The following is a 26,444-nucleotide window of genomic DNA, read 5'->3' on the forward strand; positions in this document are numbered from 1 at the left end:
AGGGAAACGCGACTGCCGACCCCCCGCCCATGCTCTCTGCTGAAACCCCAATCTTAATCTGGAGGCCCCTGGTTATGCGCTTCCACCCCAACGTGGGTGGGGAAAGCAGCACTATCTTAATTCTAGTAGCAACCCCTGAATTCACCTCCCCCCTAAATTAATTACCCCTCCCTTGCCTGCTAAACCAGTTGGGACTGGCCCTAAAAGGGTTAATTAGGTGAGGTCCCGGCGCTCCCTCGCCTAATTGCCTGCGATCTGTGTTTTGCTGGGAGAAGGGCGGGCAGCGAAATGACCGCCAGGTTGGTCTGGGGAGGGAGAATCCGTAGGCTGTCCTTTACCCTTGCAGACTCTGACTCATCAGTCAAGATGCTCACCTCCCTTCCCCCTTTCTCCATCCAGTTTCAGCCTCCCTCCCCCTGCTCCCCCCACCCCCAATCGCCTGGAAGCTGCTTTCCTTTGAGGGCCTCCGAGACTGGGAAGAACAGGAAGCAAACCCCTCCAGTGCCCCCTACCCGCAGGGGCTGTGGCCTCAGTTGGAGGGGGTGGGGTGGAAGGGAGGATGATGTGGATGGTCAACGTAAGGAACACTCCTTCCCCAGGGAGGAGCTTCCCAACCTTCAGGCGCTCCTCAAGGATTCCCTAACCCAGCCGGGGTGGGGGGCAACATCTCCATCTCCATCCCTTCCCAAAAGCCCAGCCTTAGCTGCCTCATAAACAGGAAATACCTATTAGCTGGGAGGAGGGAGGGGAGGGGAGAAGTCTGGAAGAGAGAGTTGGACCCCTCCCTTCTGGGGGGTCCCCAGCTGCTAGCTTCTCTTCTTTAAGCTTCAGGGTGGGCTACAGGAGTAGATGCTGGGGACCTGGCCTGGTGTCCCCTTCCTAGGGCGTCTGCCCCAGACTGGGTGAAGGGTCCTCCTTCCCTTTGTTACTTAGGTGGAGATTGATTGTGAAGGTTCCCTCACCCCTGCCCAGAGTCTGCACAGCTGGCTTGACTGGCTGGGGGAGGGTTATAGATGTGGAAGCTTAAGTGTTTATGAGACCCCTTAAGCTTTTGCTGAGGGAGCAAGAAACGAAGGGCAGATGCAGAGTCTGGGAGTTGAAAAGAGGGCCTGCCCAGGGATGGGCATCCCCTCCCTTATGCTCAGGAGAGGGTGGGGGAAGGGAACTGTAAGCATAGCCTCTCACTAACTCCAGCATTCCGTCCACATTGTGGATTCCCCCACCCCTAGCTTTCCCTACCTCCACCCTCTGGGGGGCAAGGGGGGGCGAGATAGAAGCCTGCAGAGGGATGTGACTGAAGCCATCCACACTTACACAGTTATTTCCTTGGCAGCATCCCCTGCCTGTGTCCACCTCCTCCCCACATTCCGCAGGGCAGAGGTCAGCACTACAGGGAGTAAGGGGAACCTAAAGCAATGGAAACTTAGCCTGGAATTTTGGAAACCTCAGTTTGAATTCCAGCTTTGCCCCTCACTAGCAAATTACCTGGGACAACTGACTTCCCCATTCTGAACTCTAGCTTTACCTTCTGTAATTGGTACCTGCAGCTTGATGAAAGTCAAATGAGACAATGTATGCCCAGTCGCCTAGCCCAATGCCAGCCATGTAGTCAGTACTCAATATACATTAGCTCCTTTCTGCTTTCTTTGAGGTTATCGGTTATTTCAAAAGTTTCAGGGGCTTCCCTGGTGGTGCAGTGGTTGAGAGTCTGCCTGCTGATGCAGGGGACACGGGTTCGTGCCCCGGTCCGGGAAGATCCCACATGCCGCGGAGCGGCTGGGCCCGGAGCCTGTGCTCCGCAATGGGAGAGGCCATGAACAGTGAGAGGCCCGCGTACAGCAAAAAAAAAAAAAAAAATTTCAGGAGTGGGCTGAATTGGCTGGACCCCTTTCACTCTCTACTGTGTACGAATTTGCCTTCCCCCAATCCTGTAACCACTCACCCCTAAGGCCACTCATTCCAAATAACTAGCTTGGCCAGATTCCACGGTGATCACCAATCACTTGAGTGGACAAAGGGGCTTATAACCCACCCTATAGGGGACTTTGCCTCCTCTCAATCTAAGGCTCCCTTCTCCTAGATTACACATGTGGAAGGTGGAAGGCTGGGAAGAAGAAAAACAGCATTTGTTGAGTATATACTATGTGCCCAGTACTGCGCAAGGTGTTTCACACCTGAGATCTCATTTACTTTTAATAATGACCTTTGGAAGAAGGTGCTGTTACCTCCATTAAACAAACAAGAAAACAGATTCAGGAAGGCTAATAAATTCAAACTTTCTGTAAAACATTCTTCTCTGTCTTCTTTGCCTACTAACTAGTTAATGCCTTTTAAACCTCAGTTACACCTTCACCTCCTCTGGGGAGGTACTCCTCTCACTCCCACCCCAGCTGATCTATTGGTCCTGTTTCCTTTAAGGAAATATTATCTCAGTACTGTTGAATGGGTGATTAAGTTAAGTGGATTCACCTCCCTGAACTTGCCCAAGGTCACACAGCTAACAAGTACTTGACCCAGTGCTCTTCTCTGCCTTACTTCTAGTTTGGACTAGGCCTGGGGAAGAAGAGGAAACCATCATTGGAGCAGCTCTGGAAACTGTGCTGCAGGCAAAAATGGGAGAAGTCACAGATGCCTGGCAGATAGCCCTGGGGTGTGGTAGGAAGGCAATGAGTCTATGTGGAAGGTCTTTAATGACAAGGTCCTGGAGGGTGGCAGGCTTAGCTGATGTGGATGGATAGATTTGAGCACCCAGTATTTTCTTTTTTTATGGCTGCGTTGGGTCTTCGTTGCTGTGCGCAGAGTTTCTCCAGTTGCGGCAAGCGGGCGCTACTCTTCGTTGAGGTGAGCAGGCTTCTCATTGCGGTGGCTTCTAGCTGCAGAGCACGGGCTCCAGCATTGTGGGTTTCAGTAGTTGCAGCATGCAGGCTTAGTAGCTGTGGCTCACAGGCTCTAGAGCGCAGGCTCAGTAGCTGTTGCGCATGGGCTTAGTTGCTCCGCAGCATGTGGGATCTTCCCGGACCAGGGCTCGAACCCGTGTCCCCTGGCATTGGCAGGCGGATTCTTAACCACTGCACCACCAGGGAAGTCCAATATTTTCTTTTTTGAGGTGAAATCACATGACATAAATTAACCATTTTAAAGTGAATAATTCAGGGACTTCCCTGGGGGACCAGTGGTTAAGACTCTGCACTTCCACTGCAGGGGGCGTGGGTTCAGTCCCTGGCCAGGGAACTAAGGTCCTGCATGCCATGTGACGTGGCAAAAAAAAAAGTGAATAATTCAGGGGCATTCCAATATTTTTAAATACAGTCATTAGTGCAAGATGGACTCTAGACATGGGGATGAAGCAAAATGGGAAGTGAGAAGAGGTGAGGTGGTAAGGAAAGGAGAAGGGAAGAGGAGCCCCACAGAGAGGCAGACAGCAGAAGCAATGAGCTAGACTGCTTTAGGACAGGTGGGTTCCCTGCTTCTTCCAGCTCCTAGAACCTGTCCCATCCAACTTCTTCTCCTGACCTTGACCTTGGCCTTCTCTATTTTCTCCCACATTTCTCTTAGCCCTGAAACTCCCTCAAATACTCATTGGTATTGCTCTTTCTTTCAAGGACGAATCTTCTTTTTCCATCAAGATGGCAAATATGTCTTACTGATGGCTCTGTCCCCAGCACCTAAGAAGGTGCCTAGAACCTGATATGTGTCCTATAACACTTACTAAATGATTATAAGAATTCTGATAGGATTTATCTTTCCCTGCTCCAACAAGTGACTCCTTCCCTTCTTGTCCATTTACCATCACCATCACCATCACCATTTACCATTACCATCCCTCTCTCTGTCAAATCAGTTTGGCAGATTTGGCCAAATAAATATGTAGAAGGCCCCATCCTTGTGTGGAGGAAACATTACGTCTGGAGGAAAGGGATCTAGGAATCTGCATTTTAAAGAAGTGCCTCAGTTGGTTCTTACACATGCCAATATTTGGGAATAGTTCCTTCTAAAAGGGTCCATGCCCCTTCAGAGCATGCCACCAAATGGGATGAAACCTATTCATTCATTCCATAAGCAACTGCTTAGTACAGTGGGGGATACACTACTAAGAACAGAGGAACCAAAGAAAACAGTCTACTCTATTCACTGTGTGCCCCTGGGCATATTGTTTAACCCTCCCTTAGCCTCAATTTCTTCCTCAGTAGAATGTGGACAATAATCCCTACTTTTCTAATACTTCCAGGGATATTGCAAGGAGACAGCAAGCTCAAGACTGTAAACCATTCCTCAACTGTGGGTTGTTTGGGGCTAAAAATAAAGCACTAAAAGGAATATTGCCTGAAAGTTTGCATCTCCCTGAAAGAATAACTGTAAACCAGGTATATTAATTATCTATTACTATGCAACAAGATACCCTCAAATTCAGCACCTTAGACAACAAACTTTTGTTATCTCCCTTGGTTTCTTTTTATTTTTTTATTTTTTATCTTTTTTCCCTCAGTTTCTGAGGGTCAGGAATCCAGGAGTGGGTAAGCTGTTGGTTCTGGCTCATAGTCTCTCGCAAGGTTGTAGTCAAACTGTTGTCCAGGTCTTCAGTCATCTTGACTGGGGCTAGAGAATAAGCTTCCATGTTCACTCTAGTGGTTATTGGCAGGCCTTAGTTCTTCAATGGCTGTTGGACAGAGGCTTCAATTTTTTGCCACATGGGACTCTCCATGGGGCTGCTCACAATATGGCACGCTGCTGTCACTAGAGTAAGAGATCAGAGAGAGAGAGAGAGAAACAAAAACACCTGGGCTGAAGCCTCAGTCCTTTTACCATCTAATCTTGGAAGTGACATATCATCACTTTTGCCTTATCTTATTGGTTACACAGACCAACCCTGGTACAAATGGGGAGAGAACTACATAAGAGTGTGAATAACAGGAGGCAGAGGTTATTGGGACCCATCCTGGGGGTTTTCAATGACAACAGGTCTGGTCCTTAGTGTTGCAGGTCTGGAGGTTTAATTTAGGAAGTTAATCAGAATTCATCAGATTCAGGAAACTGATTCACACAAATTAAATACACATGAAACATTATCTTGGTACTACTCTGCCTCTTTTCTAGAACTCCTTAGTTAAACTAGTCTTCCTTTTGAACACAAAAAAAGTGTTGTCGAACTTCCCTGGTGGTGCGGTGGTTAAGAATCCACCTGCCAATGCAGGGGACACAGGTTTGAGCCCTGGTTCGGGAAGATCCCACATGCCGTGGAGCAACTAAGTCCATGCGCCACAACTACTGAGCCTGCTCACCTAGAGCCCGTGCTCTACAACAAGAGAAGCCACCGCAGTGAGAAGCCCGCACACCACAACAAAGAGTAGCCCCTGCTCACCGCAACTAGAGAAAGCCAGTAACGAAGACCCAATGCCGCCAAAAAATAAATAATAAATACATAAAATAAATTTATTTTAAAAAACGTGTTGTCACTTGAGAGCCCATGCACTGGCTGTTCTTCTTACCATAGAATGCTCTTTAGAATGCTCTTTGAATGGCTAGGTCTTCCTTGTGATTCAGGTCTTACTTCAAAGATCTCCTCCTCCTTACCTGATCACACCGTATAAAATAAAATTGTCCCCTCTTACCTTTTACAGTCTCCATCCCATTTATTTTCTTTTTTTTCCCCATGCAGGATTTTAGTTCCCCAACCAGAGATTGAACCCGTGCCCCTGAATTGGGAGCACAGAGTCTTAACCACTGGACCGCCAGGGAAGTCCCATCCCATTTCTTTTTTCTCATTAATTAATTCATTTATTTTTGGCTGTGTTGGGTCTTCGTTGCTGCACGTGGGCATTCTCTAGTTGCAGCGCACAGACTTATTGTGGTGGCTTCTTGTTGCACAGCACAGGCTCTAGGCGTGCGGCCTTCCATAATTGCAGCACGCAGGCTCAGTATTTGTGACATGCGGGCTCAGTAATTGTGGCATGCGAGCAGGCGGATTCTTAACCCCTGTGCCACCAGGGAAGTCCCCCATTTATTTTCTGATAGCCCTTCTGGTGCTCTGAAATTATTTTGACTCTTTGTTTACTTGGAGATTGTCTCCCCACTAGAATGTGAGCTCTGTTAGGGAGGGTTTTTTTGTTTCTGTGTGTTTGTTGGTCTGTTTTGCCATTGCTGTATCTTCAGTGCCTAAAACATTGCCTGGTGCATAGTAGGCACTCAATAAGTAAACCAGAATGTTGATTTGTTAATTCACACTGAGAAATATATGTCATGTGAACTGGGCATTTTGTCTCACTTGATCATCTCACTCTCCCCATAGAAAATGATATGGGAAATCAGTTATTATAATCAGATGAGTCTTTGGTGAATGTGGAGTCAGGCAAAGATGTGATTGACACCCAATATTTGGTGGCCTGTGTCTCTGAGGTTTTCCTTCCTAGCCCTTAGGAATGCACCAGCCAAGGAGACTAGTAGCCACAACACTCCTGTCTAGGTGGCAGTGGAGACCTAGAGATATATTCGTATCTTTTTTAGTAGATTCCATGCAGACACCACATGTAGGTGAATATTTTTTTATCATATGCTGAATAAAGAAAAAAGGGCACAGCTTTCTGCTTTCTTTAACATTAATCTTCTTCCCAGAGTCTAATCCTTATAATAATGACCATAATTAGTGCCCAAATCACCAGCATTTACAGAGCATCTCTTAGAGAATGTTTCTTCAACAGAGGAAGAATTGTGCCACCCTGTATTGGTTCTTACTGATTTCTCACTGGCAAATTATTTCTAAGTTTATTGGAAATAAACTTTATTGTTGCCCTCTCTATTTTATAGGGAGAATTGTGAACAGATTCACTTCACCCAAAAGGTTAGTAAGGTACTTCCCTGGTGGTCCAGAGGTTAACACCCTGTGCTTCCACTGCAAGGGGCATGGGTTTGATCTTTGGTCAGGGAACCAAGATCCCCCATGCCTCGGGGCAACTAAGCCAGGGTGCCACAACTACTGAGCTCGCGGGCCTCAACTAGAGAGTCTGTGTGCCACAAACTAGAGAGTGCACGCACTCTGGAAGCGGAACGCCACAACTACAGAGCCCATGCGTGCTGCGCCACAACTAGAGAGAAGCCCTCACACCGCAACGAAGGGCCAGGGTGCCGCAATGAAAGATCCCGCATGCCTCAACAAAGATCCCACGTGCTGCAACTAAGACCCAACACAGCCAAAAAAATAAATTAAATAAATAAATAATAAATTTTTAAAAAAATTAGAAAAAAGAAACTAACTAAAAGAAAGTTGTATTAGTCTTCCCAGGCTTCCTTAACAGAATACCACAGACTAAGTGGCTTAAAGAACAGAAATTTATTTTCTCACAGCTCTGGAGTTTGGAAGATTAAGATCAAGGAGCTGGCAGGGCTGGTTTCTAGTGAGACCTCTTTCCTTGGCTTGCAGGTGTCTCTTCCTCTTCTGCAACCATTCCTAGTGGATTAGACCCCCTGCCTTTATTATGTCATTTACCTTTAATTACCTTCTTAAAGGCTCTATCTCCAAATATAGTCATATTGGGTGTGGAGCCCTTCAACACATGAATTTTGCCCATGGTGAAGGGGGGACGACACACACAATTCAGTCCATAACAAGAGGTCCTCTCTTCTCATGAATTTTTTGTGGGAATGTGTATTATTTTTTATTTTTTTAATACTTTGTGCCACACGGCATGTAAAATCTTAGTTCCCTGATCAGGGATTGAACCTGTGTCCCCTGCAGTAGAAGCGCAGTGTCCCAACCACTGGACCACCAGGGAATTCCCTGGGAATGTGTATTAATACAACCTTCCTGAAGGGCAATTTGGCATTGTCCACCGAAATTTCAAATGTACATACATATATACCCTTTAACTCAGCAATCTCCTTTCGAGGAAAGTATTCCATAGAAAGAGTGTACAAAAAGGCAAAGATTAAAAAAAAAAAAAAAAGGGTATTCCTTGGGAGTCCAGTGGTTAGGACTCAGTGCTTCCACTGCAGGGCGTGTGAGTTCCATTCCTGGTCAGGGAACTAAGATCTCACGGCAAAAAAAAAAGGAAAGATACATGTACAAGAGTGTTCACTGTAGGGCTTCCCTGGTGGCGCAGTGGTTGAGAGTCCGCTTGTCGATGCAGGGGACACGGGTTCGTGCCCCGGTCCAGGAAGATCCCACATGCCATGGAGCGGCTAGGCCCGTGAGCCATGGCCACTGAGCCTGCGCATCTGGAGCCTGTGCTGCGCAACAGGAGAGGCCACAACAGTGAGAGGCCCGCGTACCGCAAAAAAAAAAAAAAGAATGTTCACTGTAACTTAATTTGTAATAGTGAAAAACTAGAAATCACAAATATAATTTAAATAATGATAATGATATTAAATTATATATTCATTTAAATAATGATATATTCTTTTAATGGAACTGGTACTCACCAAGATCTCAGTATATATTGGTTAATGAATGGACAAACATATTGTTACATGAAAAAAAAGCAAGTTATAGAACCATACATGTGGGATGGTCCCATTTTTGAACAAAGGTCAATGTCTGTCCCTATACATTTTTTTTAAGGTTAAAAAAAACACTTCTGGGAATTCCCTGGTGGTCCAGTGGTTAGGACTCCACGCTCTCACTGCCGAGGGCCTGGGTTCAGTCCCTGGTCAGAGAACTAAAATCCCACAAGTCACGCGCGGAGCGGCCAAAAGAAAAACAAAATAAAACAAAACTTTTTTATTTAGAGGGGCTGGAATGATTGTATGCTAATTAAAACAGCTAGGTTGTATAACAAATAACTTGAAAATTCCCTATTGATATTCTCCAAGAGTTAGATTCCATTACACGTGACTTGTTCTTTCTTTGGGCCTGGAAAAAATATACACAACTGCTCCCGTTGCGGAGCACTGGCTCCGGACGCGCAGGCTCAGCGGCCATGGCTCACGGGCCTAGCTGCTCTGAGGCATGTGGGATCTTCCTGGACCGGGGCACGAACCTGTGTGCCCTGCATCGGCAGGCGGACTCTCAACAACTGAGCCACCAGGGAAGCCCTACACAACTGATTTTTGACGAATAATTTATTCCTCCCTTTCCCATGTTTTGAAATCCTTATGATCCCTCAGTTCCTTCTGGAACAAATTTTCCTCTTCTTCTCCAGCCAGCCCCAGTGGGTTCACCTTTACAGGCTCTGGGACTAGGACAGGAAGTAATGTTTGAATGTTTCTTCACTGGGACCTATACGTTTTTATATACATAGAAAAAGTGTGGCTGAATACACACCAAAGGTGACAAGGGTTAAATCTGGGGACTGGAATTTGTAGGCCAAGTATATTTCTTACTTAAATAGTTTTGTATTCTTTGAAGTGATTTTTAAATTTTTGTAATACAAAACTTTTTTAAAAAATAAGGAAACGGGAAAAAAAATTGTCATGAAGAACCTAGGTGTAAGACAGGAATAAAGACGCAGACCTACTGGAGAACGGACTTGAGGATATGGGGACGGGGAAGGGTGAGCTGTGACAGGGCGAGAGAGTCATGGACATATACGCACTAACAAACGTAGTAAGGTAGATAGCTAGTGGGAAGCAGCCGCATGGCACAGGGATATTGGCTCGGTGCTTTGTGACAGCCTGGAGGGGTGGGATAGGGAGGGTGGGAGGGAGGGAGACGCAAGAAGGAAGACATATGGGAACATATGTATATATATATCTGATTCACTTTGTTATAAAGCAGAAACTAACACACCATTGTAAAGCAATTATACCCCAATAAAGATGTTAAAAAAAAAAAAAAAAAAAAAGAGGAAACGGGCTTCCCTGGTGGCGCAGTGGTTGAGAGTCCGCCTGCCGATGTAGGGGACACAGGTTCGTGCCTCGGTCCGGGAAGATCCCACATGCCTCGGTCCGGGAAGATCCCACATGCCGCGGAGCGGCTGGGCCTGTGAGCCATGGCTGCTGAGCCTGCGCGTCCAGAGCCTGTGCTCCGCAACGGGAGAGGCCACAACAGTGAGAGGCCTGCGTACCGCAAAAAAAAAAAAAAAAAAAAAGAAAACAGGAACTTCCCTGGTGACACAGTGGTTAAGACTCTGCACTCCCAATTCAGGGGGCCTGGGTTCCATCCCTGCTCAGGGAACTAGATCCCACAGGCATGCCGCAACCAAGAGTTCGCGTGCCACAACTAAGAAGCCCGTGTGCCACAACTAAGGAGCCCACAAGCTGCAACTAAGGAGCCCGCCTGCTGCAACAGAGACCCGGCACAACCACATAAATAAATAAATATTTAAAAAAAGAAAAAGAAAACAATATGAAGTAGCTTCTAAATGGCAAATGAGTAAATAATAGACATAGTGATGGACTGTGGAAATACAGAGAGGGATCAAGGTTGGCTGGGATAACCAAAAAGTCTTTCCCGGATAAAACAGGGCCTCAAAGATGTTTTGAGGCTAAAGTTTTCCACAAGGCAGGAAAACACCTGTTGTATTTGGAAGATAGCAAGATGATCTGCAGTAGCAGGAAGTAAATTTGGTAATGAGACACGAACGTGGGTTTCTGAGTAGCTCAGAGAGACACCGATAATGCTGTGTTCTAAGATTAAACTCGCGGTAGTGCCGCAGTGTAGCGGGTGAGGCTTAGCTCCTGGAGTGCTGGTGCCCACGAGGGGGTGCTGTTTCAAAACACAGGCCCGCTTGGACTAAGGAGAAAGGAACGTGCAGCAGGTAAAACGTCAGACAAAGAGGGGGTTCTGACAGTTGGACAAATTGGGAAAATAAAAAGATACGCAATAGGTAATTATCCCCTTATTACCTCGCGCTCCCCAGCTAGGTCCCCGCGCGCAACACAAAATTATGCATTACAGTATGCCTCTAGCACGTGCCACTCAGGCTCTGCTGAATGCGACTACTACTCCCAGGCTCCCTCGTGAGGCCAGTGCCCTCTTCCCGTGTGCAAATGGGTATCGCCGCTCAGTCTTCTGGGATTCGTAGTCTTGCAGTGTCTTTCGGGAGTTGTAGTTTCCTTCCTACAATCGGCTGGGCGAGGCGGCGCCGGCGATCAGAGCTGCGCCGGGTGTTCAGGGGCCAAGATGGCGGCGCGCCGGGGACTGAGAGACGGAGTCGCGCCGCTTCTGAGTGGGGGCTCCGGCCCCGACCCTGGCGGTGGAGTGCGCAGCAGCGGTTGGGGGAGTCGGAGCCAAGCGCCGTATGGCACTGTGGGCGCTGTGAGTGGCGGGGAGCAGGTGAGACTGGCGGGCGGCCCGCGGCTGGCAGCAAAGCGGCGTGTGCCGGGCGGTGACACGTGGACGCCACAGGAAAGGGAAGAAGCGTTCGGGAGTCGATGCCGGGTGGCTGCGGAAGACGGATTGGACCGACCGGACCTGGGTCGTTTGCTGGGGGGATGCGGGCAGAGGCGGGTCCTTATGGCCATTCCTCCGGAACGTCGGAGGGGCAGAGCAGGGTGTCGGAAACCTGGCCCCTGTGTGTGGGGGGACTCGGACTTAGAGTAAGACCTCCCTCTAAGGATGCCGAGTGGGGGCTGTCTGTAGCCCAGCGCCGCAGTGCTTTTTCGGAGCCACGTGGGGTGGGGGGAGCGATTTTCCCGGGATAATTTGTCTGCTTCCCCTCCCCCTCTAGGCGGCCCCGGCACCCACGTGGGTTGGGCGGGGGGGAGGAGGCCCTCGGGTCCACGTGGGGGCGGGGAGGGGATGTCCACGTGGCTCCCGCTCCAGGCTGCCGGGCATCTCGTATCGGCGCTGGAGCCGCACTGCCGGGAACTGGGTGTGTCTCAGCCGGTCCCGCCATCTCCGATCGGCGCTGGGGGCCCCAGGCTGGGAAGGAAGGAAGGTAGGGGCTGCTAGAATCAACTTTGCCCAGAGCCTTGGAGGAGTTTTTTTCTTTTTGCTTTGATCCGCGTTGCTTCTCGACAACGGATGGTAAAGGACTTTACAGGTGTGCGGGTAGTCTGTGCCCTGCGGATGGCGGAGTGTGTTGGGGAGGGTAGAGGGCTGAGGTTGAAGGGCTGTGGAGTGGCGGCCTCTTTCCGACCGGCTTGGGGTGGGTTGTGAGGCATGGGCACTGGCGTTTTTGTTGCCTGCAGTCCTGCCTCGTTCGTGATTCAAGGGGCATGGGAGGTTTCAACATTTACATGGCACAGGCTTAAGTAAGGAAAGGGAGTCCTCTCCTTCCCTCACTTTTCTCAAGCATCGCTTTTGAGGAGGCAGCTAAGGCCTGCTCCTGTGAATTGATACAGACAAATTTGAGATGGTCTGTGTTTAAGCTTCTCTGGAATTTGTGCTGGGGATGGCAAAAGTTGGAGGCGATCTGAGAACTACTCAACACCAGTTGAACGTTTACTAAATGCGGGGGGGACATTCTTTCTGTCATACTCTTTTTTTCCTGGTCTTCAGTTCTCCATACTTAAAAGTGTTATCGTCCCATTCCTCACCAGGGCTTCTTAAAAGTTCCCACCCAGAGTGGAGGTCGGCAAGACTTCGTTTGAACTGTTATCTTGCTTAAGCAATTAAGCTGAGTCCTTGAAAGCTTTTTTTTTTCTTTTTTGGTTTCTAGGTGGGAGTTGGGCTGCAGGTTGCCAGGTAATATCAGTTCTAGCAGACCAATCCAGGCCCTGGGGGTGGGGGGTGGGGAGTGGCTTCTGGGGCTCTACTTGGGAGCTGCCCACCTGCTCTTCCCTTATTTTCTCAGAGGCCATATCTTGTGGGGCTGGTGCTGCCCACCCTTTGGGGGAGAGGCAGGAAGTATCCATGATCCAGCTGTAGTCCAAGTTAGGTAGTCATTTGGGGTTGGAGAGGGTCTTGTGGAGAGATTGTTCACCACAAACACACACAAAGATGAGTATGTGGAAGCTAGTCAATCAGCCAGGAACTTACTGAGGTTCCATTATGTTTAGACATAGGGGGATACTGTGGTAAACCACACATGGTCCCTGTCCTCCAGGATCTTATGTTTTTATCAGATCTTATGTTTTAGACAGACAATAAATAATGATGAGGACAGAGGAAAGTGCAGCATATTATATAATCAGCAGTAGTAATCTACCTTGCAGGGTCTGGGAAGAGACATTTTAAGGTGAGATTGTGGGGGGCGGAGGGGAGGGGGAGCTTTCCTCAGAGGGAACAGTATGTGAAGGCCTTGAGGTGGGAGAGAACATGGCTTATTGGAGAAACCCGTATGGCTGGTGTATACAGAGACAGACAGAGTGGTGAGAGAAGACACGCTGGAGGAGTCTGGTGGGGAATACCAGGACCACTGTAAGCCATTTAAGGACTTTAAACCTAGTGCTAAGAGCGGGAAGATGCCCTTGGAGGGGATTAGAGAGTGTCTCAAGAGGTGATCAAATGTGTATTTTCACGTTTGTAGCTGGTTTTGAACCCTGCAGGGACAAGCCGGATATGGGAAAGCCAGTCGGGAGGTTGTTAAAGTTAAGAGATGCTGGTGGCTGGCACACTCTTAGCCTGGGCTTATCCTCTCCATGATCTTGGTACTCTGGGAGCTGTGCTGTTTGGGGTTTGAGGGGAGGGATGGGTGAGGTCAGGTAAAGAGGGGCTTCTCTGACTGGGGCTCCAGTACCTGCCTGATGGAAGTGGTGATGAGTGGTTCATAAAGCTGGACATTGTCTCGAGATTCTGGCCTAGTAGCTGGGTCAGGTAGGTGGCAGGGCAGGAGATGCAGCCTCTTTGCTCACCTGGGAGTGTTTGCTGAGCGAGGTGCTATTCAGTTGCTAGTTGTAATTACAGGATTGTGAAGGCTTGGGAGGAGTTAGTGCCTAAAACCTGCCACCTTTTACTTCATCTCTGGGCCTGGCCTCCTAAAGTGTCCCTATCTATCCTTTTCTCTCGTTGGGCATTGTTACTCTTCAGCTTGATTAGGAGGGTGGGGGGGGGTGCAGTCACACCTGTTGCTTTTTTTTTTATTTTGGAAGAGGTACAGAGTTTCCCTTTGCTGCCAAAGGAGAGGTAAGACTGGCTTGTCCGTGTTTGTTCCTGTTCTCTGGCCTTTGCATCATCTATAATTTCGTATAGTGGAGATACCCCTGCCTCTGGCCTTGCCAGCCCTTCTAGCCACTTCTGGCCCTGCCCACGCCCACACTCTTGACAGGCCTGGGCGGATGGCTCCCTGCCTGACAAGGCTGAAGATGTTAGTTCTCAGGGAAGAGGTGGGGTGGGGCGGGGCTTTTCCGTCCACAGAATCAAGCTTTCTCTTCTTTTGCTCTAACCTGGTTGGGGTAGGGAAGAGACTTGTCCCTTGGGACTACCTTTGAGAGGTTGGGTGGCACACTGTAGAGCCTTCAAAATAGAAGTTCGAAATAAGTGTGACTGTCAGCTGTGTATACTGTGATGCACTGTGCCAGGCATGGTGGGTGACCAGGAAGTATAAGCACAGTTTAAACCTTTCCAAGAGCCAAGAAAGATATAAGCTAATAGAATACAAAGGGTTATTTGCCCCAAAGGAACTTGGAATATAGTTTTAGTAATGATGCAAGGAATGTCATGGGGTAGGGAAGTGGGTAGGATGTGATTGCCAGAGAAGTGAGCGGTACAGGAACACGTATGAATTCGGGATGTGAGGAGAGATGCGTTGGGGAGGGCTGAGGTGTCTTCTTGAGAAGGTGGGATTTGAGCTAAGCAGAGACGAGAGGCCTAAGTGGGATTTGAGGGAGGTAAGGTGGTTGTAATTGGAATTGCCTGCTTACTGACCTCCTCTCCTTTGGTGTGCCCCTGAGAGTGTCTGTCTTCATCACTGCCAGCAGATAACTCTTCTCAACAATCTTGGTCTTTTTGATGTTTTTATTCCCCAGTTTATCAATCTCGTGTGGTTCCAAGTGTTTCTGGATGGAGTCTAAACTTTTTTTTTCCCAGAAGGTTCTTGAACACTGCCATCTGGTTGTGGCTGTGGCTCATAGTTTGTACTTCTCTCTGCCCAGCAAGTCCAGAGTGTGTTGGGGCTCCTGCTGAGTCTGAGGCCATTGGTGGAGGGCTCGGTACCTGGTTTACAGAGTGTGTAAATCAGCTGCCCCCGAGGGCCCATGCCCTGCAGCCTTCACTGTGCCTTCCTGACCTTATTCCCTTTTGCCCCAGGTGCTGCTGCATGAGGAGGGGGATGATTCTGGCTTTGTCAGTCTATCTCGGCTGGGCCCCTGTTTGAGGGACAAGGACTTAGAGATGGAGGAGCTGATACTGCAGGATGGGACACTGCTGGGGACCATGCACAGCTATATGGATGCCTCCCTCATCTCCCTCATTGAAGATTTTGGTGGCCTTGGAGAGGTGAGCTGGGGCTGAGCTTGGAGGTCTTCAGGCAGGAGCTTTGGCTCAGTGGCTCTGTTCTCCTAGCACCTTGGTTCCTAGATACTCAACCTGAGTCCTTGAAGTGTGTTTTTGTTTCTCAGTGAGAGTTGGGCTACATCCCATGTAAGAGGATGCCCTGGCAGACTTGGATTATCATCCAAGGCCTTTCACCCTGCCTGGGCCCCTGACTTACATGTTCAGAGGGTTCTGATCTGTGTTTTGAGTCCAATTCCAGCTTAGCCAAGGGTTGTCTGCTGAGCATCCCACATCTTACCTGAGAGTGTAGGGAGTATGAAACATAAGTTCAAGACTCAGTTTTGACAGGTCTCTGTTGACACTAGAGAGATGGTGGATGGTAGTAAATGAGATTGGAACCCATGCCTCCTGGTACTAACATCTCTCTCTGGCAAATTGAGCTGAACTGAGCCTGGGAGAGGGATTCTCTTGGCATCCAGTCCTTCTCAGTGGCCTGGTAGGTCATAGGGATGGTGGTGGGACCTTCCTGTTGTCTTTCCTGAGCAGAGCAGGTTATCTCTGGAGGACCAGAATGAAGTGTCACTGCTCACAGCTCTAACAGAGATCTTGGACAATGCAGATTCCGAGAACCTGTCTCCATTTGACAGCATTCCTGACTCAGAGCTGCTTGTGTCACCTCGGGAGGGCTCCTCTGTAAGTGTGGGATGAGGGGAAGGGGGTGTGTGGTTGGTGCAAAGGTTAGAACCACATCCACGAGCCTACTCATAAAGTTCTGAAGCACAAACACATTTCAGGTCTTTTTCTCCCTTTTAGCTGCACAGGCTGCTCAGCCTCTCTCGGACACCCCCAGAACGTGACCTCATCACCCCGACTGACCCATTGGGGCCCAGCACAGGCAGTAGTAGAGTGAGTGGGGTAAGCCTGACCTAGGGAGCCTCATGGACTCCCAATGGGGAGGAATATATGGGGACATGTCTGGAAAAAGATATTCCTGGAGAAAACTCCTATGTCTTATCTTCTCTCCTGTAGGTTGAGATGTCTCTCACAGATCCTCCTTGGGACTTCTCTCCACCCTCTTTCTTGGAGACCTCCTCCCCCAAGCTTCCTAGCTGGAGACCCCCAAGGTCAAGACCCCGCTGGGGCCAGTCCCCACCTCCCCAGCAGCGTAGTGATGGGGAAGAAGAGGAGGAGGTGGCCGGCTTCAGCAGCGAGATGCTTGCTGGGGAGCTCAACAACTCTGTGAGCAGCATCGCAGACTTCCCCATGCACCTGGCCTGTCCTGAGGAGGAAGATAAAACAGCAGTAGCAGCAGAGATGGCAGTGCAGGCAGCTGGCGATGAGAGCATCTCCTCCCTGAGTGAGCTGGTGCGGGCCATGCACCCGTACTGCCTGCCTAACCTCACCCACCTGACGGCACTTGAGGATGAGCTTCAAGAGCAGCCAGGTGATTTGACACTGCCTGAGGATTGTGTGGTGCTGGAAATTGTGGGCCAGGCGGCCACAGCTGGCAACGACCTGGAGATCCCAGTTGTGGTGCGACAGATCCCTACTGGACCCCAGCCTGTCCTCCTGGATAACTCGCTAGAGGCCAGTGCGGCCTTGCAGCTGCTCATGCCTACACTAGAGGCAGAGACAGAGGCTGCTGTGCCCAGGGAAGCCCTCTGCCCTGAGAAAGAGGGGTTGTCACTGGACTCAAAGGAAAAGCTGGAGTCAGCCTGCTTGTTGGAGCCCAGGGAGGTCATGGAGCCAATGGCACCCAAGGGCCCTCAGAACCCACCAGCCAACACAATGCTAAGTTCCCAGAGAGCTCGAAAGGGCAGGAAGAAGAAGAGCAAGGAGCAGCCAGCTGCCTGTGCAGAAGGCTATGCCAGGAGGCTGAGGTCAGCCTCTCGTGGGCAGTCTACAGCAGTTACAGAGCTGACCTCTCAGGGAGGCAGCTTGCCTCAGGAGGACCTTCAAAGAGAGGTTGTGCCTCCCCGTGGTAGAGGGAAGCCCCAGGCTTGGGCTCGGGCCTGGGCAGCTGCCTTGGAGAAGCCTGGCTCTGGGAACTTGGAGAGTAGTGCTGGACAAGCTAGTCCTGCTAAAGAAGGTCCTCTAGACCTCTACCCCAGCCTGGTTGACCCCATCCAAGCCAACCCTGTTTCAACCCATCTCTCACTGGTTGACTCTGAAGCTGACCCCATGCCACTTGACTCTGTTGAAGCTGATCCCACTGCGGTTGACCCTGATCCCACTGCAGTTGACCCTGATCCCACTGTGGCTGACCCTGTACCTGTTGACCCTAAACTGGTTGACCGTGCTTTAGCGAACTCAGAGCTGGTTGACCCTCTCCCAGCTGACCCAGTGCTGATTGACCCAGTTCTGGCTGACTCAGCAGCAGTAGACCGTGCAGTGGTTGTTCCCATCTCAGATGACTTGCCTTCAGTTGACCCTATCCTAGCCAAGCCAGTACAAGTTGACTCTCTTCCCAATGACCTGGCTCCAGTTGACCCTGTACTAGTTAAGTCTAGGCCAACTGATCCCAGACGTGGCGCAGTGTCATCAGCCCAGGGGAGTCCAGCCCCCCAGCTCCTCCTGGAAGCAGAGTCCTCAGACCCCCCAAAGGCCATCAATCCTGAAGTCAAGGAGGTCATGGGTCCTCTGAAGGGGGAAACTGGTACTAGTGCAACAGCCCAGGAAGCCAGGCCTCGGCCTCTTAGCCTATCTGAGTACCGGCGACGAAGGCAGCAGCGCCAAGCAGAGGCAGAAGAGAGGAACCCCCATCCCCCAGCTGGGAAGTGGCCCAGCCTCCCAGAAACTCCCACAGGGCTGGCAGACATCCCTTGTCTTGTCCCACCAGCCACAGCCAAGAAGACAATTCTGCAGAGAAGCCCTGAGGCTCCTTCTGAGGCTTGCTTTGCTCCTATGGGTCCCAGCCCTGCCTCTCCTAGTCCTGAGCCACCTGCAAGCAAACCTGTGGCCTCAACTCCCACTGAGCAGGTGCCATCCCAAGAGATGCTACTGCCAGCAAGACCTCCACCTCCTGCTGTGCAGTCCATGCCCCCCACAATGCCCACTGCCCTGCCTTTTCCCACGGGTGGGCTGGGCATGACCCCCATGCTGCCCCTTCCCACAAATGGGCAAAGTGTCCCCAGTCTGCCCCCACCACCCTTGCAGCCTCCTAGTGTTCCGATGTCTGTGGGGCCAGTGCCACCTGATCCCTTTACTCACTATGCCCCTGTGCCACCCTGGCCTTGTTATCCCCCCTTGTCCCCTGCTGGCTATCCTTGCTTGCCTCCTCCACCGACGGTGCCCCTAGTGTCTGGTACTCCAGGTGCCTATGCTGTGCCCTCCACTTGCAATGTGCCTTGGGTACCTCCTCCTGCCCCAGTCCCACCTTATATCTCCAGCTGTACCTATGGGCCCTTGGGATGGGGCCCAGGGCTGCAACACCCTCCATTCTGGCCTGCTGTTCCCCCACCTCCTTTGCCTCTAACCTCTGTTGGAAGAGCTGTTCCCTCACCCAAGGTGGAGCCCAGTGGCATCCCACCTGGCCCTCCTGATAGTGTACTGACTGTGCCGATGGCTCCTCCCCTCAGTCTTGGGGCAGCTGGTCAGGGAGCTCCACAGATAGAGCCCACCAAGGTGGAGGTCAAGCCAGTGCCTGCATCTCCCCATCTGAAACACAAGGTGTCCTCCCCGGTGCACAGCCCTCGGATCAAGGCTCCACCGTGTCTGCCTGCTGAGAGTGTGGCTGTTGAGGAGCTTGCATCAGAGAGGCTAAAGCCTGAGCCCCAGGAAGCTAGGCCCAGGGAGAAGGCACCCTCTCCTGTTGCCAAGGCTGTTCCCACATCTGCACCAAGGCAGAGCACTACCACCAAGCTGCCTGCTGTCCACCCAGCGCGTCTAAGGACACTGTCCTTTTTGCCTACCCCACGTACCCAGGGTCCTGAGGATGTGGTACAGGCTTTCATCAGTGAGATTGGTGAGTGCCACACAGTTCCGTTGGTGTGAAGAATGGCATGGGGGTTGTGTGAGGAGTGTCCTCCATAAAACAGGATAAACTACCTTGATGGGGCTGGCCTTTGTTGGATTTCTTTGGAGAGTTCTTGAGAGGTAGAAGTCTGGGTTGGTTTGATTCTTTCTGCTTTGTGTTGCTGCCTTGGTTTACTTAGTACAGTGAGCATGGGGAGCCTAGGGAAGAAGTGAGGTGATTTGGGACTTCTGGGACCTGTGTACTCAGTTGATAGGGGCTGTGTTGTATGCTTCCACAGGAATTGAGGCATCGGACCTGTCCAGTCTGCTGGAGCAATTTGAGAAATCAGAAGGTGAGGAAACCTGGGTAGCTTTGCTCCAACCCTTTTTTGTTGATGTTTCCTTTGGGCCTAGCCCTGTAGTTGCTTAAACTGGGGGGAAGGAGAAGGGGAGTCTCAGCCACTAGAGTAGCCCCCTAATTGGAATGGGAAGACAAGATTTACCTGTGACACAATCTAAGCCAGGGAGAGTGGTGGGTACAGCATGGCAAGAACTATAAAGAGTAGATGGATGGGGAGATTCAAGTGTGTTGGGTTATTTGGGGAGGTAGCTCTCCAGGTGAGCCTTGGAAGACAGGAATTCAGAGACTGATGAGTAAAGGCAGAGGTATAGGAAAGATCGCATGTATTTGAAAGGCAATGGATAGCTCAGCTTCTCAGTACAAGGCATGGATCTAGGTGCTGCGGGAGATATTATGTCCTGTTCTCAGATGAGCTTATGGTCTGACTGGGGAGAAGAATTTGCAGAAATGACTGCTGAATTGGTAACAGGTATCGGTAGTACAAGGCAAAATAGAAAATATAAGTGTAGATCAAGAGTAGGTTATAAGACTAGGAAGTTAGTTAGGTGGGTTATGTAGAGCCTGGAATGCTAGGCTTAGAAGTTTGGACTCCCCAGATTCAGTGGGGAGTGTGCTTGTTTCTGAGCAGAGAAGAGACATGATTAAAAATATACCTGGGTACCCACTGGAGGAGAATGGATCTCTCTGGGGAGACCCAAATGGAGTATGTAGGCAAAATGGATTTTCCTCCTTTGGGTCTCAGAGCCAGCCCTTCTGCACCTCCTCAGTATGGAACATCTGGTTGGGCTTTTAACTAGTATGGTTTCTTTGCAGCCAAAAAGGAGTGCCCTCCCCCGGCTCCTGCTGACAGCCTGGCTGTAGGAAACTCAGGGTAAGTATGGGGACATGAGTGAGTTACCCTACCAGCTGTTGGTCAGCAGCCGGCCGGTACTCCAGGACTGTCAACTGGATGCCTCTGTTACAGGGACATTTAGTCCGCTCTAGTCTTTCCCTGTTCCCCACCCCCGGTTCAGCCCATCACTACAGCGTACTGTCTTGAGTGGTGAAGGAGGAGGATATATATGTACCATTTTCTGGCTTATTCCAGTCTGGGGTTCCAAATGGTGATGCCTTTTATTTTCTGGCAACTCGTGCTTTTGGGGATTTCTTTCCTTTATTTAACAGGCGTTAAGGTTGCTCAGCACTGGTAATGGTGTAAGAAAAAGTGGGGGAGGATATTCATGGCTAGGGCTCCCCTGACTCCTTGGAGGGCACAGGCATCCTGGACCTCCTTGTTCCCCATTCTTCCAGCACCAAGAGGCCTTTTTTTTTTTCATGTTCACAATACCCCATCCTGTTTTGCCAAGCATATTTTCCTCCACATTGATTTTGGGTTGGTTTGAGCCGGGCACGAGAGGCTCCTGGCTTGGAGGAGGTGGGGGGTATTCAAGGTCATCCAGGAATTGGGCAGAGCTGAATTGAGACCCAACCTACATAAAGTTCAGTCACTAAGACCCCTTTTGTGCTGGAGGAGAATGATTGGGGCAGTTTGTGCCCCCCATTCCTCTCTGCACGCACCCCTCTCCCATTGCTTTGTGAGCAAAGCAGATGTACAAGATGTTGAGGAGGCAATGAACCAGGCTTTCCCTTTTCCCCCCGCCAGCAGCGTTGACACTCCCCAGGAGAAGAGGCCCCTAGACCGGTTACAAGCCCCAGAACTGGCCAACGTGGCAGGTGGGTTCAGGGTGGGGAACTCTGCCTTTGATTAGTTTATGCAGCAAATGTTTTTAGAGCCTGCTCTGCACCAAGTGTGTGTAGGTGTTGGGGATACAGAGATCTGATCCTCGTCCTTGAGGTTCTCACAGTCCAGGGGGCAGATGTCAGATGTGTAAACAAATGAGCATGTTGAGTATCAGATGTTGTGTGTTAAAGAAGCCTGTGTGGCTTATAGTGGGGTCTGAAGAGGGACAGTCAGGGTAGGGTTATATAGAAGGTAATCCTCAAAGTGGAGGCTTGAGAAAATCACTGATACCAATCAGGTAGGTTTATGGGCATTCTAGGTAGATGGAATGGTTTGAGTGAGCTGGAGAAGCAAAGCCAGCCCGGTATGTTTTGGGAAATTGTGAGTGGTTCATTTTGGCTGGAGTGTAGTGGTTGATCAGGGTGCTGGGCAGAGCTAAAGGAAGAGAGAAAGCTGGAGTGGAAAGCAGGAGGTCAGGTTATGGGAACTTTGACTGCCATGTTAAGCTGGTTGGACTTTATACTGTACAGTGAAGAAGCAATTGTAAAAACGTTACCAGTTTGGTTTTTGGGTGCTCCCACCAGCAGGAATGTAGAAGACAGGTGGACAGGTGTGATGCCCGAGGTAGGAGGTTATTAGGAGACAATTACATGAGTTCAGGCAAGATGCAGCCCAGAAGTCAGGCAGTTCTGAGGACAGGGGGTGAGTCTAAGAATGAAGAGGTAGGACAGACAGGACCTGGCCACCAGCTAGGTTTGGGCAGTGAGAGGTTGAACAGTTCAGGAGGACCAAAGCTGGTTGGGTGTCTACTGCTGGTCTCCAAGATGGGGAACTCAGGGGAAGGAGCAGTTTTAACAGTGGGAGAAGTTGGGCTGTTGATCATTGTTAGTATACTCTGTGAGATGAAGTGGGGATCCCTGGAGCCTATATTCACAGTGTTTAGAAGTGTAGAATCGGATCTCATCCTGCTATCTCCATCCTCCCTCCCCTCACAGGGCTCACCCCTCCAGCTACCCCTCCCCATCAGTTATGGAAGCCCCTGGCTGCTGTCTCACTGCTGGCCAAAGCCAAATCTCCTAAGTCCACCGCCCAGGAGGGAACCCTGAAGCCTGAAGGAGTTACAGAGGCCAAACATCCAGCTGCAGCCTGCCTCCAAGAAGGGGTCCATGGCCCTAGTCCAGTCCATGTGGGCTCTGGGGACCATGACTATTGTGTCCGGAGCAGGACCCCCCCAAAAAAGACGCCTGCCCTAGTCATTCCAGAGGTGGGCTCCCGATGGAATGTCAAACGCCATCAGGATATCACCATCAAACCTGTCTTGTCCCTGGGCCCAGCCACCCCGCTGCCCCCATGCACAGCTGCCTCCCAGAAGCCACTTGATCACAGGACTAGCAATGATCAGGCAGATCCCCCAGCCCCTTGCCTTGCCCCATCCACCTTGCTGTCCCCTGAGGCCTCACCCTGCCGGAATGACACGAACACTAGGACTCTCCCTGATCCCTCAGCCAAGCAGCAGTCAATGCGCTGTTATCGAAAAGCCTACAGGTCAGCCAGCCCCCCAAGCCGGGGCTGGCAAGGCCGCCGTGGCCGCAGCAACCGTTCTGTCAGCTCTGGGTCCAACCGGACCAGCGAAGCATCTTCCTCCTCATCCTCATCGTCGTCTTCCTCATCCCGGTCCCGGTCCCGGTCCCTCTCCCCCCCACACAAGAGGTGGCGAAGGTGAGCTCTGATGGCCTGTTAGGTTCTCTCCACTTTGGAATTTCTCTCCTCTGGTTTACTCTGAAAGCTTTAGCACATCGATACTTTCAGGCAGTAAGGCTTCTATTTCTGTCTTTGGCTTTTGTCTTCTCCCCCTTTACTGGATTCAAAGGAGGCAAGCTCTGAGAAGATAGCTTCTATCCCCTGTTGGAGATTGGGATATCTCTGAGGTCTCCTCCTTCCTGGAGACCTGCCTTGGGGAGACAATTAGGGTTTGATCTTGACCACGTTGATTCCTTTGCATACTGTATCAGTCCTTATTTCTGCTATTTTCCCGGTAGTATGTGGGATGGTGGTCTAGTGGGTTGTTAATGGCAAACAGTCCTTTCTTTAATCATCTGTTGAGGAAACAGTCTGGGACAGTTCCTTTGAGTGTCACTGTGGCCTCAGCTATTTTCTGGCAGTACCTTTTTCTCAGTAATAGACCCAAATTTTTCCACTTAATCAATGAAGAATTCTTGGTTTTTGATGGTGAAGCTTATCTTCAGAAATGTCCCCTACTACAGGTCTAGCACATCCCCTAAATGCCGTGTTCATAGTACTCCTATGAGACATATGAGGGGAGCAGGATCCCAGAGACCCAGGCCTGTCCCCCTCCCCACCCGCAGCTAATTGTAAGACCTAGGGCCCAGCCTTTTATCGCCGAGTCTCCGTTATTTTTATTCTTTCTGATTTGTTAAATATTTTTCTATTTTTAATTGCATAATTGAAAATAAATATGATCTGTGCCCAAATACTCTAGAACATCTAAAGTTCATGAGGTTCTCAGTTTGGTCATCTGCGAAGAGTTCTTCTAGATCTCCTCTGCTCTGCTTTGCCTTTGGTCCTGAGCTTCCTGACAGGGAGGCAGGGCTGGGGCCAAGGTGAGGTAAGTAGAATATACCTGCACTGCTCCCAGCATTCCTGTGTGCCCCTTTGTTCTCCAGGTCCAGTTGCAGTTCCTCTGGACGTTCCCGAAGATGCTCTTCCTCTTCCTCCTCCTCATCTTCCTCCTCGTCTTCCTCATCCTCATCATCTAGTTCCCGAAGTCGGTCCCGCTCTCCATCTCCTCGCCGGAGAAGTGACAGGAGGCGGCGGTGAGCGTGTTTTCAGGGAGTCGGTGCATCTGGGGTGCAGGTGCCTAAGAGTTCTGAGACTTGAGCTGCGTAATGTCTGGGGCACTGATGGCACCTTCTTCTCTTGTCAGGTACAGTTCTTATCGTTCACACGACCATTACCAAAGGCAGAGAGTTCTGCAGAAGGAGCGTGCAATAGTGAGTAGAGGAACAGCTCCTGGGAGGAGAGGGCTTGTCCCTGAGCCATGACATGAGCTCAGAGAGCCGTCTGCAGCTATGGCCTTGGCTCATAGTGTGTCAATTTTCCTTGACCTAACATAGGAAGAGAGAAGAGTGGTCTTCATTGGGAAGATACCTGGTCGCATGACTAGGTCAGAGCTGAAACAGAGGTTCTCTGTTTTCGGAGAGATTGAGGAGTGCACCATCCACTTCCGTGTCCAAGGGTGAGGTTGGGCCCTAAGGTCAGGATGTCCTGTCTCATTATCTATCTTGATGCTTCTTTGTTTCTCCCCCCTTGCTCTGGTGTCCTAGGCAATATAGGCACCTTCATTTCTACAGTTAGAGGGTTGGCAATTTGGGGAATGAGAAGAACCACCCCAGTCCATTACTGTACCCTGGCGAGCTGTCTCTTCTCCATGGCATGTGCCCAAATAGCCATGTCAGCCTCTGTCTCACCCTCCCCACCAGTGACAACTATGGCTTCGTCACTTATCGCTATGCTGAGGAGGCATTTGCAGCCATTGAGAGTGGCCACAAACTGAGGCAAGCAGATGAACAGCCCTTTGATCTCTGCTTTGGGGGCCGCAGGCAGTTCTGCAAGAGAAGCTATTCTGATCTTGGTGAGTGGAGGGAGGCCCTGAGCCTTTGGTATCATCTCCTCCCTCAAAAGGTCCCCAGGCTTTTGAGAGGGGCGCTAGCTAGGCAGACTTGTCTTCCTCTGACACGTGAAGAGCCTAAGGGGTGGGATGAGAGGAGAAATGGGTGCTCACCTGTCTTTTGACTTAATATCCAGGTGATTTTAGCTCCATCCATTATAGACATGAGAGGTAGCTGGCCATTTGAGGACGCTGTGGTTGGGAGGTGTACTCAGAGACCTTGATGTTTGTCTCTCTTTACCTTTATAGACTCCAACCGGGAAGACTTTGACCCTGCTCCTGTAAAGAGCAAATTTGATTCTCTTGACTTTGACACATTGTTGAAACAGGCCCAGAAGAACCTCAGGAGGTAACCCTGGGCCCTTCTCCCCCACCCCCTTTTCTTTGGAGGTGCCCAACCTCCTCCATTCCCTCCCCCAGTCTAGGGGAGACAGCTGCTAGTGAGGAGATGACTGTTTTATAAAGAAATGGAAAAAAGTGAAATAAAAATGTGTTAAATCAGATTTTTTTAAAGTGGTATTTGTTTTTTATAATAGGCATTGAAACACATTAACTTGCATTCCTATGTAAGAAGGATGGGGTTGAGGGGTTCCCCCAGTGTTTGGAAAATCGAAGTCACTATGCAGACTAATAAACATGAACTAGAGGGAACTGCCAAGTGCTGTTGTGCTTCTTTCTATGGTGGTAGTGCCAGACAAGTCACTTTTCCTCTCTGAACACAACAGGGACATGCTTACCTCCATTTAATTCCTAGGACCCCTCTTTGGTGAGGTGTAGAATCCTGACCACTTGAAACTGCTCCTCAAGAGTGTTGTAAGTGAAATCAGTCATCTAGGAGTGCCTCTCAAACTTTAAAAGAGCAGTTGAATCATCTGGAGATCTTTTAAAAATGCAGATTCTGACTTCTGGGATGGGGCCTGAGATTCTGCATTTCCAACAAAGGTGGTGCTACTGGTCCAGGAAGGAATTTTAATATCAAGCACCCAGAGGACACTCACACTGTTGCAAATAATGGTTTTTGAAACCGAGACTTGTGTGTATGTGGACCATAATAGCTTGAGCACAATGCTTGGCATTCAGCAGGTTCTCAGATGTTTAAAGAATGCATGCAGGTGGATAGACCTTTGGGGAAGAGGGAGTTGTAGGAATTATATACCAAGGATAGGGGAATGCCTGAGAAAGGCAAAGGAGAGGTGTGTCCCTTGAGAAAGTGGATCCTTACCTCCCTGAGGGGCATGAATGGGAAATAGTCAAGGGGTAGTGCATAGGACTGAAGGGATTGCTGTTTGCTAATACGAACTGACATAAGATAGAACTTGGAATTAACTTGGCAGGCCTGGGCATTGATTGATAAATTTGAGTACTCATGACAAAAGGAGAGGCAGCTGAGGGGTTTTCTAGTTTTTCCACAGGGAGGGTTCATAGTGTGGGCTGTCCCCAGGAGGTAGAAGGGTTATTTTCAGGATTATAGGTT

The 26,444-nt window shown here is 50.0% G+C and overlaps 1 protein-coding gene across 5 annotated transcripts; it reads left to right on the plus strand.

Annotated features, from left to right (window-relative positions):
• Positions 1-11,053: 11,053 nt before the first annotated feature.
• On the plus strand, positions 11,054-25,628 carry PPRC1 (PPARG related coactivator 1; the record flags this gene model as incomplete). Of its 5 annotated transcripts, none has more annotated exons than XM_082673811.1 (14): positions 11,054-11,206; positions 15,062-15,250; positions 15,794-15,940; positions 16,061-16,162; positions 16,277-19,211; positions 19,501-19,554; positions 20,376-20,433; positions 21,205-21,275; positions 22,278-23,001; positions 23,967-24,116; positions 24,227-24,293; positions 24,417-24,538; positions 24,783-24,934; positions 25,220-25,628. In XM_082673811.1, 14 exons carry the CDS (start codon positions 11,054-11,056, stop codon positions 25,321-25,323), a joined length of 5,028 nt encoding a protein of 1,675 aa, XP_082529937.1. In that variant the 3' UTR covers positions 25,324-25,628. The 5 variants fall into 5 exon arrangements, with proteins under 5 accessions (XP_082529937.1, XP_082529939.1, XP_082529938.1 ...); XM_082673813.1 differs by having other exon boundaries at positions 24,233-24,293; XM_082673812.1 differs by having other exon boundaries at positions 21,208-21,275.
• Positions 25,629-26,444: the final 816 nt, after the last annotated feature.

Source organism: Grampus griseus (assembly GCF_964374135.1).
Source record: "Grampus griseus genome assembly, chromosome: 16".
In the NCBI taxonomy this organism is placed as follows: Eukaryota; Metazoa; Chordata; class Mammalia; order Artiodactyla; family Delphinidae; genus Grampus; species Grampus griseus.